At 41.5% G+C, this 13,842-nt stretch overlaps 1 protein-coding gene across 8 annotated transcripts in view; it reads right to left on the bottom strand.

The window, feature by feature from the left end:
- The window catches only part of slc4a4a (solute carrier family 4 member 4a), a 63,580-nt gene that overhangs the window by 21,730 nt on the left and 28,008 nt on the right, over window positions 1-13,842 (bottom strand). For 4 of the 8 annotated variants that reach the window (XM_042220119.1, XM_014333475.2, XM_042220115.1 and 1 more), the window contains 5 exons: window positions 12,406-12,566; window positions 9,681-9,860; window positions 6,972-7,067; window positions 5,996-6,072; window positions 644-801 (listed from right to left, as the gene is read on the bottom strand). In XM_042220119.1, the coding sequence (XP_042076053.1) occupies window positions 644-801; window positions 5,996-6,072; window positions 6,972-7,067; window positions 9,681-9,860; window positions 12,406-12,566 (672 nt within the window). The remainder of the gene's footprint in view (window positions 1-643; window positions 802-5,995; window positions 6,073-6,971; window positions 7,068-9,680; window positions 9,861-12,405; window positions 12,567-13,842) is intronic. The other 4 variants (XM_014333476.2, XM_005921930.3, XM_042220117.1 and 1 more) reach the window with 2 other exon arrangements.

Raw genomic sequence — 13,842 nt, 5'->3', positions numbered from 1 at the left:
ATAATGGATATGACACCATAACTGAGGCCTTGTCGTATAAATACCATGAACTAGCTTTAAATACTTTCACTGAAAAGTACTGAAAGTTAAACTGTTTTATGGCTCCTTTGCTTAAATATGAGAACAGACATCAGGTGTCAGTGATCAAACTTTATGATGCTTGTTTCAGTGAACAAACATCAGGTGAAACACCGTCATACATGTGTGTTTTACAGCTGTGATGCAATACTCTTTCATATTTTACTGTTTGTTGATCATAATAAAATATCCGGAATTATCATATAATCCACTTTTTATTGGATTTTGCAGTGGAGCTTATTTCAAGCTCCACAGTTACTATGTTACTGGTGGACTGTGATGCTACAACAGCTTTGCATGATTCACAGTTCAACATTATCATCATTTCCCTTTAAGCTAGGTTTATTCTGATTGGCTGCCGCTCTCAAAAGAAAGATTTGAACATTGGCCTCCTGTGCTCGAGCCAGAGCTGTGTGCCTGAGATATCCACTCTGATTCATTCACATTCAGAAGATGTGACAGAAAATAAGGAAAAACGTATTAGGTCCCTGTCAAAATGTATAAACAACATATCCAGGTTGCAAACGGACAACCAGGAGTCTGGATTGGACAAAATTTCAGGCACCTTGTGGGAACAGGAACCTCCGTCAGGGCTCCCAGCATCACGGCCTGCTGCAGACGAACAAACGCCACAAAGGGCGCGTCCAGGAAGTCCACCTCCCCCACCAGCACGTTGGAGGCTTCTGCGTCTCTTGGCAACTTCTTCATGAATTTGTTCTTCAGCTGAAAAGCACAAAAGAGAAAAGCAACAGGAGTTGAGAGGTGCTCCGTTCACACCAGCAAGCCGTCTAGAAGCACGCACTCGAAATTAAAAAACCTATATCAAACGAGGCAATCCCATTCAGGTTAAATACCAAACCAGGCGTCCCCCATGGTGCCTAAATAAGAAACAAGCAGTAAAATGAGCATTTCTTCTCGACGTAATGACACAGACATGCCAGGAGGTCAGCTACATGTGTGTCTTTCATGGGACTTTTATCTGTACAACGGCTCATCCTTATATGTCATTAATGTGTTTGCATAGACAGAGAGGGGCGGCAGTAAACCAGTGAGGTGTTAAAGACGGCTTCAGTTTGGATTCGGTCATTTTTCAGAGGTTTGTTTTTTTCATGCTTTTGTTGCAGTCGTGGATTTAATGTTTTCTTTTTTATCCTTTTTAGTGCATTAGAGCAGCGGTCCCCAACCCCCGGGCCTCAGACTGGTACCGGTCCGTGAGTCGTTTGGTACCGGGCCGCGAGAGTTGAGGCTCAGCTGTGAAATGTATAGTTTTCAGGGTTTTTATCGGTTTCCAGCGTTATTTTGTTATCGTTTTTATCGTTAACTCGGTTTTCCTGGGTCTTTTCACGTGTGTTATGAATAAATCTTCTTTTTTTCTCGGTACTAGTTTTATTTTGTTGTATTTATCCGCGACACCTTAAAGGCCGGTCCGTGAAAATATTGTCGGGCATAAACCGGTCCGTGGCACAAAAAAGGTTGGAGACCGCTGCTCTAGAGTTCTTGTTGGCAACCAACAATTATCGGTCCAGACAAGTTTTGAGGCACCAAACTGAGTAACAAATACTATTAAAAGTGACGTGAAAAGCAGCTCTGCCAGCTTGGCGCAGTCAGACTGATGCTGCTAAAAGATGTTAGATAGCCTGCTGTACACACAGACTAACATACATATTCAAATGACAAACAAATGCAGACGACATACTGGGCTTTCTCAGCGTCTAAGGACTGAAATCCCATAAACTTGTGACCTTCCGCTGTTAACAGCCAAACAGATCCAATCACAGGCTGTTGGGCCATCTTGGCAAAGAGTTTGTCTGTAAATGATTCAAGTCAAGAGGTTAAACCTGTGTAACTGCACACCACGGCCTGTGTCCAATCCCAGCTAATCCACACCGCGCTCGTAAACCACGTACACCTGAATCTGTTGTTTACTGCCCTAAGACACAAACACAATATGCATGGACCTGAAATGTTTATTAGCACGTTTAAAATGAGCCAGTGCAAAGATCAAAGTGAGATCTGAGATGTGACGTTTTCTTTAATGTGTTTTGTGTTAAGAAATTAGAGGCACCAAAAACCCACTAAAAGCATCCCAACATTTTCAGAACTGCGTTTGTTGAATATGATACAATATAATATTTAGATGTTGTAACTCAGGTTCAAATTTAAACTAATACTTGTAAGTCCTTGTAAAAGTAACACACTGTGAAGAGAAAATTAATTATATACGTTTGTAATTCATCTGTGCACCTCGAGTGGCTGCAGTCTCTGTATGTTAATCTGAACAGCTCCCGTCTTTATCTTATCTCTACATTAGCAACAAGTTATCAGTCACGATCGCTCCATGTGGAAACGTCATTATGGTATTTATGGGCTGAGTGGGTGTGGAGGAGCTTCGGTTTAGGAGATTCGTTTCCTGCCTGGGAGTCTCTAATCTGTCCCACAGGAGACTCACTGGGTCCCTCTGACTGGGTCGCTCTGACCTAATTCCTCTCTCCCACAGGCCTCGTCTGGGATGAGGGCATATAAACCACTGTCTGCTGTGAACTGGGGTAACATGACACATGGAATATGACAATACATACAATGAGAATGCATAGAGTACAGTCCAGAGAAGAGCTGCCATTTCAACCCAACATCACAACAAAACGTGTAATAGAAACGCCGGTCCACTGTGTCCATTTAGCACTTTGCTTCTATGAATCGTATGACACGCATGCAGAATTTGCAGTAAGTTGCAGTACTCTGCAGTAACAGCAGGGGGAGATATTTTATTTGAGTGTTTAACAGACATTATTATCACATTTATATGTGTATGTACACATTAACTGCTTAAGGCCTTTGGAATGTACTTTTTTTGAGCTTCTGTAGATCTTCACCTCACGGCTTTAAATATATTAGCGCCCCCTGGTGGTAATGCAATTTCTGCATGCTATTTCATGGTCGACTGGCGTGTCTATTCTCCATCTTGCCGTGATACTGGGTTGGATATTTTCATGAGAAAGTAACTCACTGATTAGTTTAGATTAATCTGACTTTGTTAAATCTACTCAGTCTGGAAAATAAAATAATTTGTTCGTTTTAGTAATCAGCACAGCTACAATGTTTTTGCATTTATCCAGTCAGAAGTGTTTACATGTCACATTTCTGACTCACACAGGTAGACTACATGAGAAATATTCCAGGAGCTACACTTTGGTAATAAACAACCTTTGCAGATGCTACTTCACATGTTGGCATACAAGTAGTAAGGATAAGATAGCGTGAGGGCAAAGGAGCAGCGTGTCTCAAGTGTGTGGAAGCCTCTGACAAAACCCCAGAGGAAAACTGTGTTATGTCCTGTGGGCGTGTTAGATGATCTAAATATAGCAACAGTGCAAGTATTCTCCCCGTTCCCGATTTCTCCATTTTTTGTATGTTTTTCGCACTTAAATGTTTCAGATCAAAAAAAATTTTAATATCAGACAAAGATAACCTGAGTGAATACAAACTGCAGTTTATAAATGATGGTTTCATTCACTAAGGGAAGAAAACTATTCAAACTATCCACCTGCCCTTGTGAAAAAGTCATTGCCCCCTCCACGTAATTTGTGATGAACCCTATTGTTTAAAACCTGGGTTACGACACCTGTCATGTGTGTTTGTTTCTGTCTGAACAGCTCACTGTGTTATGGTAAATCCCTGCTGCGATTGGTGCATGGAAGTATGGCTCCGGAATGACTGGTTCCAGCTGGAGGACCCGTCTTATAAATATAGCCTGGAGCACCGCCGGCAAGAGAGGTTCTCGTGCTTCCCCTAACGCCTGAGCAGCCACGCCTGTGACAGCCGCCGGGTGCAGTGCTCCGTAACAGTTGAGGAAGTGGGGGAGCGAGTGCCTCATCCATGCTATGACCTGGCCCCTAGACGGGTTGTAACATGAACTGGGGGCTCATCCGCACCCAAAGTGAGAATCATTCCTCTAGACTCAGTAACAAATGTCACTGATTCCTGCTAAACAAGACAAAGTAAAGTAGGCTCAACAATCTCAAAATGAAACGCATCATGCCACATCTACAGCTGTCTCTATCAGTCTAGAAAGGGTTGCAAAGCCATTTCTAAGGAACTGCAGTGAAACACAGTAAGAGCCATTATGGAAAAAATAAATGGAAAAAATGAAACCGTTGTGAACCTTTCCAGGAGTGGCGAGCCTACAAAAATTACTCCAAGAGCCCAACAATGACTCATCTGACTCAACAATAAGAAAGACACAGAGTAAAAATGTAAAGAGAAAAACACCACAGACCAAACACAATACAAAGACACAGCTCAGATTTACCAAACAACATCTTGATGATCCCCAAGACTTTTAAGAAAATATTCTGTGGATCGATGAAACAAAAGGTTTCAGACCTGTTATATCTGGTGTGGAACTACTTCAGCATTTCATGAAAAGAAAATCACACCAACAGTTGAACATGGTGGTGATAATGTGTTCGCCCGGGGCTGCTTTGCTGCTTCAGGACCTGGAAGACTTGCTGTAATTGATGCAACCATGAATTCTGTTTTCTACCAGAAAATCCTGAAGGAGGATATCAAGCCATGAGTTTTGCTCAAGTGCACTTGGGTTTTGCAGCAGGACAATAATCTGAAGCACACCAGCAACTCCACCTCAGAATGGCTCAAAAGACAAATAAAGGGTTTGGTGAAGACTCCTCAAAGCCCGAGATGCTCTGGTGTGCCTTTAACAGGCAAATCCCCCCAGCTGTAGCTGAATGAAAACTAAGTTTCTCCACAATCACATGAAAGCCTCACGGACAGTTATCACAAACACCCGACTGCACTTCTTGCTGCCAAGGCCAAGGGTGGCACAGCCAGTAATTAGGTTTAGGGGGCAGTTACTTCTTCACCGAGGGCTGGTAGGAACTTTTTTTTTGTCTTTTTTGTCCTCTTAATAAATTAAACCATGATTTGAAAACTGCATTTTGTATTTACTCAGGTAATCTTTGTCTGATATTAAAATTTGTTTGAACTAAAACTGAGAAATCAGGAACGGTGCAAACACGGTTTAATGGCACTGTAGACCAGCAGTCCCCAACTTTTTTTGCACCACAGACCGGTTTATGGCCAACAGAATTTCATGGACCGCCCTTTAAGGTGTCGCAGATAAATACAACAAAATAAAACCAGTACCAAAAAAAAGATTTATTGATAACACGTGGGACAAGACCCAGGGAAACCGAGTCAACGATAGAAACAATAACACTAAAAACCAATAAAAACCCTGAAAACCATCAGTTTCACACCCGAGCCTCAACTCTCGCGACTCGCGACCGGTCCGTGGCCCGGGGGTTGGGGGCCGCTGCTGTGGACTGTAAGGCTGCAGAGGAAATTCAGTCTCTCTTTGCTGTTGATGACATCATCCTTTATCAGCCACAGCCTGATCCTCACTGCAGTCTAAAGTTGCTACACAAATTTCCACTTTAACCATCAAAGGAAAAGGTGGGGAAGGTTCAGAGCAGCTACAGCAGGCTGGGTGATGATACCAGGAGCTGGAACAATGCACTTTACACAATGTTATCTCTGCTGTGAAGCAACAACCACGAAATACTCCGACGGGCCTCCTCAGCTCTGTTACATCCAGCCTACACCATGCAGCTCTGTCATGGAGTCCAGTCAGGCTTTTCTCATCTCTTCTGCCAGTGAACTAGCTTGTTTTTAGCCTCAAGCTTGAGAAATCAGACAAGCTGGTTCATTATAAATGTTTCAGAATAAAAGGCCATCAAGCGTATCGTTACATCTACACCACCTTAAACTGGGAACTTGGGAATACAGAGATCCATCCCCTTCATTTTCCAGGAAATATAAACCTCTCACCACTGAGTCTGATGGATTGGTGAGGGTTGGTGTCCAGAAACAGTACAGCAGATGCATGAGGGCGACTTACCTGGTCTTTCTCCGGTTTGTCAGAGACGTCATTCAGGCTGGTGGATGTCAGGTTCCTGGGAGTTGTGGTGGGACTATCTGTTCAGACAGGGCAACAATGACTAGTTAGACCAGCTTCACCCCCACTGTGGTCTAAGACTCAAGAGGAAAAGAGGCAGAAACCCAAAGTGGCCCAGACAATAAGCTCCTTACATGCTTTGCCAAAAGAAGAAAAAATCCAACAGAAATACTCGTGCAAGCTGTAGGACAAAAGCTATTGTCTGTGATAAAGTAACTGGCCGATATTTAGGTCTAACCCGTCGGGTATAAAATGTGTGATCAGATCAAATATCAACTTTTTACTTTGAATTTCAAATAAAACGAAGAGTAAAATTACCATTATTAATGCATCTTTCTTGAGGTTCAATCAGCTTGTTGTGCTTTGATAATAATGAGATCTAGTGTCATCATTCTTACTGTCACATTTAAAGCCTTACTCTGTGGATGGACTTAATGGGTGCAGACACAAAATAAGTAGAAGATGATCCTGAAATGTGACAGCAGAACAGCAGAGATCAGAGGGAAAGAAAAACCTCAAAGAATGCAACAATCTGGTGCCACTGCAGCCTTTCATGCATCTGCACCTTTGGCACTGTTGGTAATAACGTGCATGTCAGTATGATGCAGCCAGATAATTTTTTTTTATAGGTGTAGTGTAGGTGAGAGAAAATATTCTTTAAAAACAACCTGAGCTGACAGGGATTATTCACCATCAAGAACTAGCATCTAGTGAAATTTCAAGCTAGTCGTGACTACATTCAAGCTGCAGGTCATCAGCACAAAGATGCACTCGGACACAACTTTACGAACCGCTGTCTGTATTTTTAAAAAAGCCTCAGTTTGAGACTAAATTTGAACTCTCTGGTCTTCGTTTCTTTGTCGCCAAATGGAAGCTCACCAGGGGTCTGCAGTGTGGATGTAGACTTCAGTGAACTTACTGAGCCAGTCCATACTGGAACTCCTTTGGGTCTGCAAGTCCTCCATTGAGATGCGACCTGACAGGCAAGTCACAGAGTTCTCGAGAGGACTGCGGGCTTTTAGTGGCAGCAGCAGGTTATCAAAGCCAATCCAGGGAAGCAAAGAGGACGAAAGAGAGATGGAAAGCAGAGTTGACAGACAAGCCCGCTGAGCCAAAGCAGAAGATTTGTTAAATGCACAAAAGATCAAGTGGCTGTTAAAATATGTGAAGACGTGATATTGCTGCAATTGACAAGCCGTGCAGAGATACAGTGAGGAAAGAGGAGGGGCATCATTAAATGAGGACATCATGGGTCTTTGGACAGAAGGTTGACCTGCACTTTAATAAGTCAGAAAATAAACTTTATCCTTGAAAAGATGGTAATCAAGCAATATTTATCAGAGTGGCTCCTTATCGTTGCCGTGATAAGAGGACGAGCACAGCAAAAGCTGGGTCATGAACAGAGAAAGCCTTTTCTTTGATCGTCAAAGTTCCTGAAATCTGATAGTGGCTAATAAATAACTTCACTTTCCAAAGGCCCATGACTAGTAACAGATTCCTTCCACTGTCAACACAATAAACATTTAGTAAATCAATATTTTACAGACTACTAATCCACATGTTGTTAACATCAGTAAGAGCTGTGTGGTGGGGCTGTCACTTTGAGTTCTTCATCAAGATATTTCTAAAGATTTTGTGCCAGAGTGAAATTTCATTTATCCCGGGACAAATGAAACTTATCCCGGGACAAATGAAACTTATCCCGGGACAAATGAAACTTATCCCGGGAGTGAACTAATGATTATTTTTTGAAGAAGAATTTTAAAAAAGTTAATTTTCTGACAACTTTCAGCAAAACAAAGTGACAGCTCTGTAAATAAAACATGCATTTCCATGAATTTAATCAAAACTAAGAGTGATTTGAAACGTTACTGTTAACATGAATCATGAATCTAGAAGATTGTGACCAACGTAGCAAACACCAGAATCCTATGATTTCAGGTTTATGATTACTCCTGTGGGTCGTGAAGTCTCGCCCCAGCTCACTTCTTCAGAGTTAAAGAGGACCCATTGTTCTGTCTCATATTAAAGTTAAGGTTTACAGAAACGACTTGTTCATGTGACTTTATTTATCAGATGTAAGAACAACTGCAACGGCTATGGTTGAAAAAAAAAACCCTCTTTCAGGTCTAAGGTTTTATGCATGAGGACATAAAAAATCATCTGAGCAGGCTCTGAAATTAACAACAGCTTGTGGAAGAACGTAATAACTCGAAGTAATAATCTTTCTTTATGACTTTATCAGTCTCCCATCATCGTGGAGGAATGTTGGCCAGTAGTCTTTACAGCATTGCTTCAGTGCACAGAGATTAGTGAGCATTTTTTTGATGCACAGCTCTCTTTAGGTCCCGCTGCAGTTCTTCAGTCATGTTCAGGTCTGGACTTGTCTTTTTCTGTTTTAATGACCAGTTTGCATGACCAAATTTAGATCATGTTTTGGTCATAGGACAGATGACCTCACGTCGGACTGTAGGATACTTCGACTGATCGACTGGTCGAGTGCAAGGTGCCCGGGTCCTGTGACTCAGAAAAATAACCCAGCTCATCACCCGTCCACCAGTGCTGACAGCTGGTATCAGCTGTTTGGTTTTCTCCAAACATGGCACTGTGCATTATGGCCAAATGCATCCACTTCAGTCCAAAGGATATTGTTCCACAAGTTTGCTTGGTCAGACTGAACTTAAACCTGATCTGTCCTGCCATGTTCCTTCTAGAGAGCGGAGCCTTTCTCCTGGCTGCCCTTCCAAACACTACTTCTTTACTTTTTTGTACCATCATGAACTTTGCCATAAAAAGCTAACAGAGGCCTACAGAGTCTGGTCTTGTGTTTTTTTACAGTATCCTTGATCACATGCATATCTCTATAGAGCAGGGTTGGGGAACTCCAGGCCTCGAGGGCCGCTGTCCTGCAGGTTTTAGATGTGTCCTTGATCCAACACAGCTGATTCAAATGGCTAAATTACCTCCAGGATCTAAAACCTGCAGGACACCCTTAAATCCTGGAGTTCCCCACCCCTGCTATAGAGCTACTGACACTTGCTGATGATCATCAGAATTAAGGTTAATTAAGGTTGTCCATCTGATGTTGTATTGAATGAGTTTAAACCTGTTAAGGATCCGATTATTTTTGTATTATGTCCTGATACAAAAAACCTAGAATTGACAGAGGGTGCACTTCCTTTATACTTGACTGTAGATGACTAATAAATAGGTCCCCTTTAAACCTCTACCTCTGTTTATGTAGTTAGTACAGTACCCTGCAGTGAGTCCACTTACAGCGTTAAAGTGCAAAAGACATTTCTGAACTTTACTAATTTTACTCAATTATTCTTTAGCTTTGGTGTTAATGCAGGCCGAGCTATTCAGGTTGGTTCTTTAGTGTTTTCCCTCATCTGCTGGTTCCAGCTGGAACTGTGTTTAAGGCCACATTAGTGGGTTCATGCAGAGGAGGGCAGCAGTGTGCCCCTTATGACACACTGTGGTATTCCTCAGAACCCACTCTACATCTTTTTCTTCACCTAACAAAATTCAATGTCGACTCCATTCTGCAATTAGTTTATTCTTATAAAATAGCAATCGAGCTTTAATTATTTAAGCTAAGACTGCACCAAACTGGCATCAGTATTACCATTTTCCGGGGTGGAAAACAGCCTACTTGCACTGGACACCGTCTTCCCGATGTCAGCCAGAGAGCGCAGGTTGGACTTCTTGGTCTGGTGGCGATGTTTCCGCAGCAACGTGTACATCACCTTGTCCTTAAGTTCGGCCTTCAGCTGGCCGATCTCTATCTGGTTGTCAGTGATCATCTCTGAAAATGCAGAAAGAGACGAGGCGAGGAAGACAAGGTGAAAAGCTGAGTTAAAGTTTAAATGCAGGCTTTAAATACTCTGCATTAAAGCAAAGACACTGTGGATGCATTTTTTAATTACTGCTTAATTTCTTGAGCTTTAGGTTTAATTAGGAGCAGAAGAATTCAGAAGAATCCAAAGAAAAAAAAAATATATATATATAAACAAAACATGAAATTTAACATGTTAGATTGAATAAACACTTTTTTGCAACATGAACAAAAATAAAATATTCTAATTGTTTTAAGTTTATTGCAAAGGTGCCACCTGTTTCAAGTTTTATAAATTAAAAGATGAGCACAAAGAGTAAAATTATATCGTGCTGTTCTGTCAAATGACACTTTAATTTGGGGTCTCTTTCTTTCCCCACCCTGCAGCATTTTACTCAAAAAGGTAGACTTGGCAACACTATCACCCAAAACAGGTCACCATAAAAGTCTCTTCATACTTTAAGGACTCAATTAGTGCCTCCCAGACTCTAATGCTCCTCTTTATGGCATCATGAAATGGCTCAATCAAAAGGTCTAGTCTATTTTTGAAAAGAAGGTCAGAAGCCTGAATGCTGAATGAAAGCAGCCCGGGGCAGTTCCTCTTCTTGTGTAAGGGTAGTGCTGTTAATGGCCTATCAGTCAAGTCAGCAGGCCTCAGAGCAAGAGGCCCAGCTCCACTCTGCCCAGCGCAGCTCACGCAGCACAGACAATTACTTCACATTAATCACTCCAAGTGGTAACTCTTCTTCCTGCTCCCTCATGCAGACAAAAATGTTGGGGTGGTGGCATGAGATAGGAGGACACAGAGATATAATCATCTTAGAGCAACTGGAGAAGGTTAGCTGCCCTCAGATTAGGAAGTTTTTGTGTGGCCATTTAGTCCAAACTATAGTCAACTAGTGCTGTAATGTAAAGTACAGCATGGCCTGCAACTCAGCTCTTTTCTCGCTCTTAAAAGACGGGAATGAAAAGAAACCTCAGAGTGTTTTGATGCGCATCAATCCGTGAACCTGCCGACCTGCTCTGCACACGCTGCACATCACACAGCTGATTTAATCAAGCTGGCAGACGGGCTGTTGTTTCAGAGCAGGAAGATGCTGACCTTTAGTATCGTTACGCAGCAGTAAAAAATAGTGATGTGTAAGGGAGAAAAAAACGAAACGATCAAACCGCAGAAAAAAATATTCTTACATCAAAGAAATCTGTCAGTTCAGTTCTTTCACACTCTAAAGCACTTTTGTGCTGGACTTCGTTAAGTAATACGATTTTTTTAGGGATAGAGATCCAGACTTATTTACATTTTATATTGTATCTCCCAAAAATTCAATTTCTTCATATTCAGACTCAGCAAAAATAATTGTATTTCTAATCATAGAGATAATTCAAAGTTTAGAGTTCATGGAATGGTAAAAAATAAAAAAATAAAACTTATTCACTCAAAAAAAACGTAAAATATTTCCATAGAGGTCGCTCCATTACAGTTCCATGAATGGCCACTTGAGGCTTGCTGCAAAGGTGAGTCAACCCCCATTTACTCCCATGTCGCTACCCGGAGTAGTGGCCTTTCGCACGGTACCGATCGGGTTTCCGGTACCGATCGGGTAGTGACACACCCTGCTACAAAAAACCTTCATAGTATCTATAGTACGGTGGCCCTGAGAGGTCAATTACACTGCAAAATGACACAAAACATAATGGAAGTGTTTCTGGGGACACAATAACATGACGGACCAGCTGTGGAAGTCACATTATTGTCTCCCCAAAAACACTTACATCGTGTTTTGTGTGTTTGTTTTGGGGGCTTTTGGGGTTGTTTGGGGGGTTTTATTGAGCATTGTTCTGTTTTGGCCACCGGACTATAGCCCATTTTGCCCTTCACAACAGCTCTTCAGGGTCTGTTTTTTTAAAATAACACATTTGTTTAAATGTTATCGAAGTTAAAAGTTCGCATCACTAATCTCAGTTTTTAAAAGCAGAGTTGAGGTTGAATTTTTCATGAAATTATCTGACAAATGTCATGGCTTGGTAAAGTACCATCAGCTAATAACTTTAAATTAAATAACTTAAAAGAGGGCTTCACATGCTGGATGAGATCACCGTGGCTATAGCCATCATTTATATGCAGTCTGAGGTTCCCATCATAGCCCCAACCATGAGATGAAGCTGAAACATTGTCCACTTATGTATCTCTGCAGTGAGACCACTTGAATTTACATATGAAGTGGGATGAAGACACTTTGGTCCTGCTGCTACTTCCACTTTAACCTTCTCTCAACCATTGTGGTTGAACTATGTGAACATAACCTTTTAAAGATACAACACATCTATTATTGAAGTAAAAGGTGTTCTACTGCACTTTTAACCTCACAATCACAGGATGAACTGCAGCTTTATATGAATTTGTTACAGCTGTGATTACACATCATGGCGATAATCACTCGATGGGTTAAATTAATTTTTAGCTGCTGGAATTAAAAATAAAAAAAACAAATTATTTTTGAAGAGATGAGCTTACCAACAACCTGAGGTAGCGTGGAAGCTTCCAGGTCCAGCATGATGGTGCCTTTTTCTATACATGTCCTCAGTTCAAATAGGCTGTGTAAGGACAGCGTCGCCACATGAGGTTTACTCCAGCGTTCTCCACCTTTCTCCACCTTCTCCTCAAACTTGATCCACCTGGATTCAAACAAAAAAGAAAAAAGACTCAGACAGGCGCACGATTTAACATGAAAATATTTTTATCATAGTCTTGGATAAACATTTACATTATTTTATTTTATAGAAATTTACTAAGCAGTAACCTGCTAACTTGGGGGGGGAAGCAGGCATACCAAAAACAGGCTGTACAGTCAGGATGTAAGAGGAGAGATATCAGTGTTAGAGAGTAAGTATGGGTGGCTTCGAGGCATCACAAGTCTAATTTTAGCCCAAGCTATTCTCATAATGTCAGAATGTAGAGTGTCACAATGAACAAGAGCCTGGTGAAAAATGCCACCACTAAAAATATCTATGCAAGTATGTATTGCACTTCTACTACTTTGAAGATTAGGCTTCAAACTTTCCTTTTTGCTAAAGCATATAGTTAGGGCTGGACCAGGTGACCCTGAATCCTCCCTTAGTTATGCTGCAATAGGTGTAGGCTGCTGAGGATTCCCATGATGCACTGGGTGTTTCTTCTTCAGTCACCTTTCTCACTCACTATGTTTTAATAGACCTCTGCACTGAATCATACTTGTAATATGTATTTGTACTCTCGCCCTTCTCTCACCCCAACCGGTCTGCCGGAGGTTTCTTCCTGTTAAAAGGGAGTTTTTCCTTCCTACTGTCGCCAAAGTGCGACATGACCGTTGGGTTTTTCTCCGTACGTGTTATTGTAGGGTCATTAACATCCAATATAAAGCGCTTTGAGGCAACTGTTGTGTTGATTTGGCGCTGTATGAATAAAATGTAATTAAACTTTGTCTTGGGAAAAAAAGGAAAAGTAAATCTTGTCAAATATATGACAAACTTAAAGGATTATTTCATGCTTTTTGCTCTTTAGTCCAAATTATGAGCCATCAAATGTACGCTTGGTGGACCTGTTGACGAGGGTCAGCCATTATTTTTTAAATCAATCAATTTTTCATTTTTCATTATTGAGAAAAAAAAACTGGATTCTGAGTCTGCATTGTTATATTTTTTCTGCCATTCTTCATTTCGACAGCTCAGAGTGAGAGACCTGAGAATCAGAGGTGTTGCTGAGCGGCTGTTTCTCTACTGCGGTTTTAATCTGGCTGCCAAAACCGCACTTGGCAGGCAGTCGGCACTGCCCAGCACGTCGCAGAGCTTTTATTCAGTTTGAGTCCTCTGAGTGTACTCATCAAGATGCTGCACAAGTTCTTAAATTTTGAACTACAACTCTTGCACTGCTGTCCTCAGCCTGTTTTTTTCTTCCATACAGTTTCTGTATACT

Source organism: Haplochromis burtoni, unplaced genomic scaffold (genome assembly GCF_018398535.1).
Source record: "Haplochromis burtoni strain Fernald_Lab_line unplaced genomic scaffold, NCSU_Asbu1 Contig_43, whole genome shotgun sequence".
Classification (NCBI taxonomy): domain Eukaryota; kingdom Metazoa; phylum Chordata; class Actinopteri; order Cichliformes; family Cichlidae; genus Haplochromis; species Haplochromis burtoni.
The sequence above is the reverse complement of the archived record's forward strand: the minus strand, read 5'-3'. Positions and strand labels throughout refer to the sequence as shown.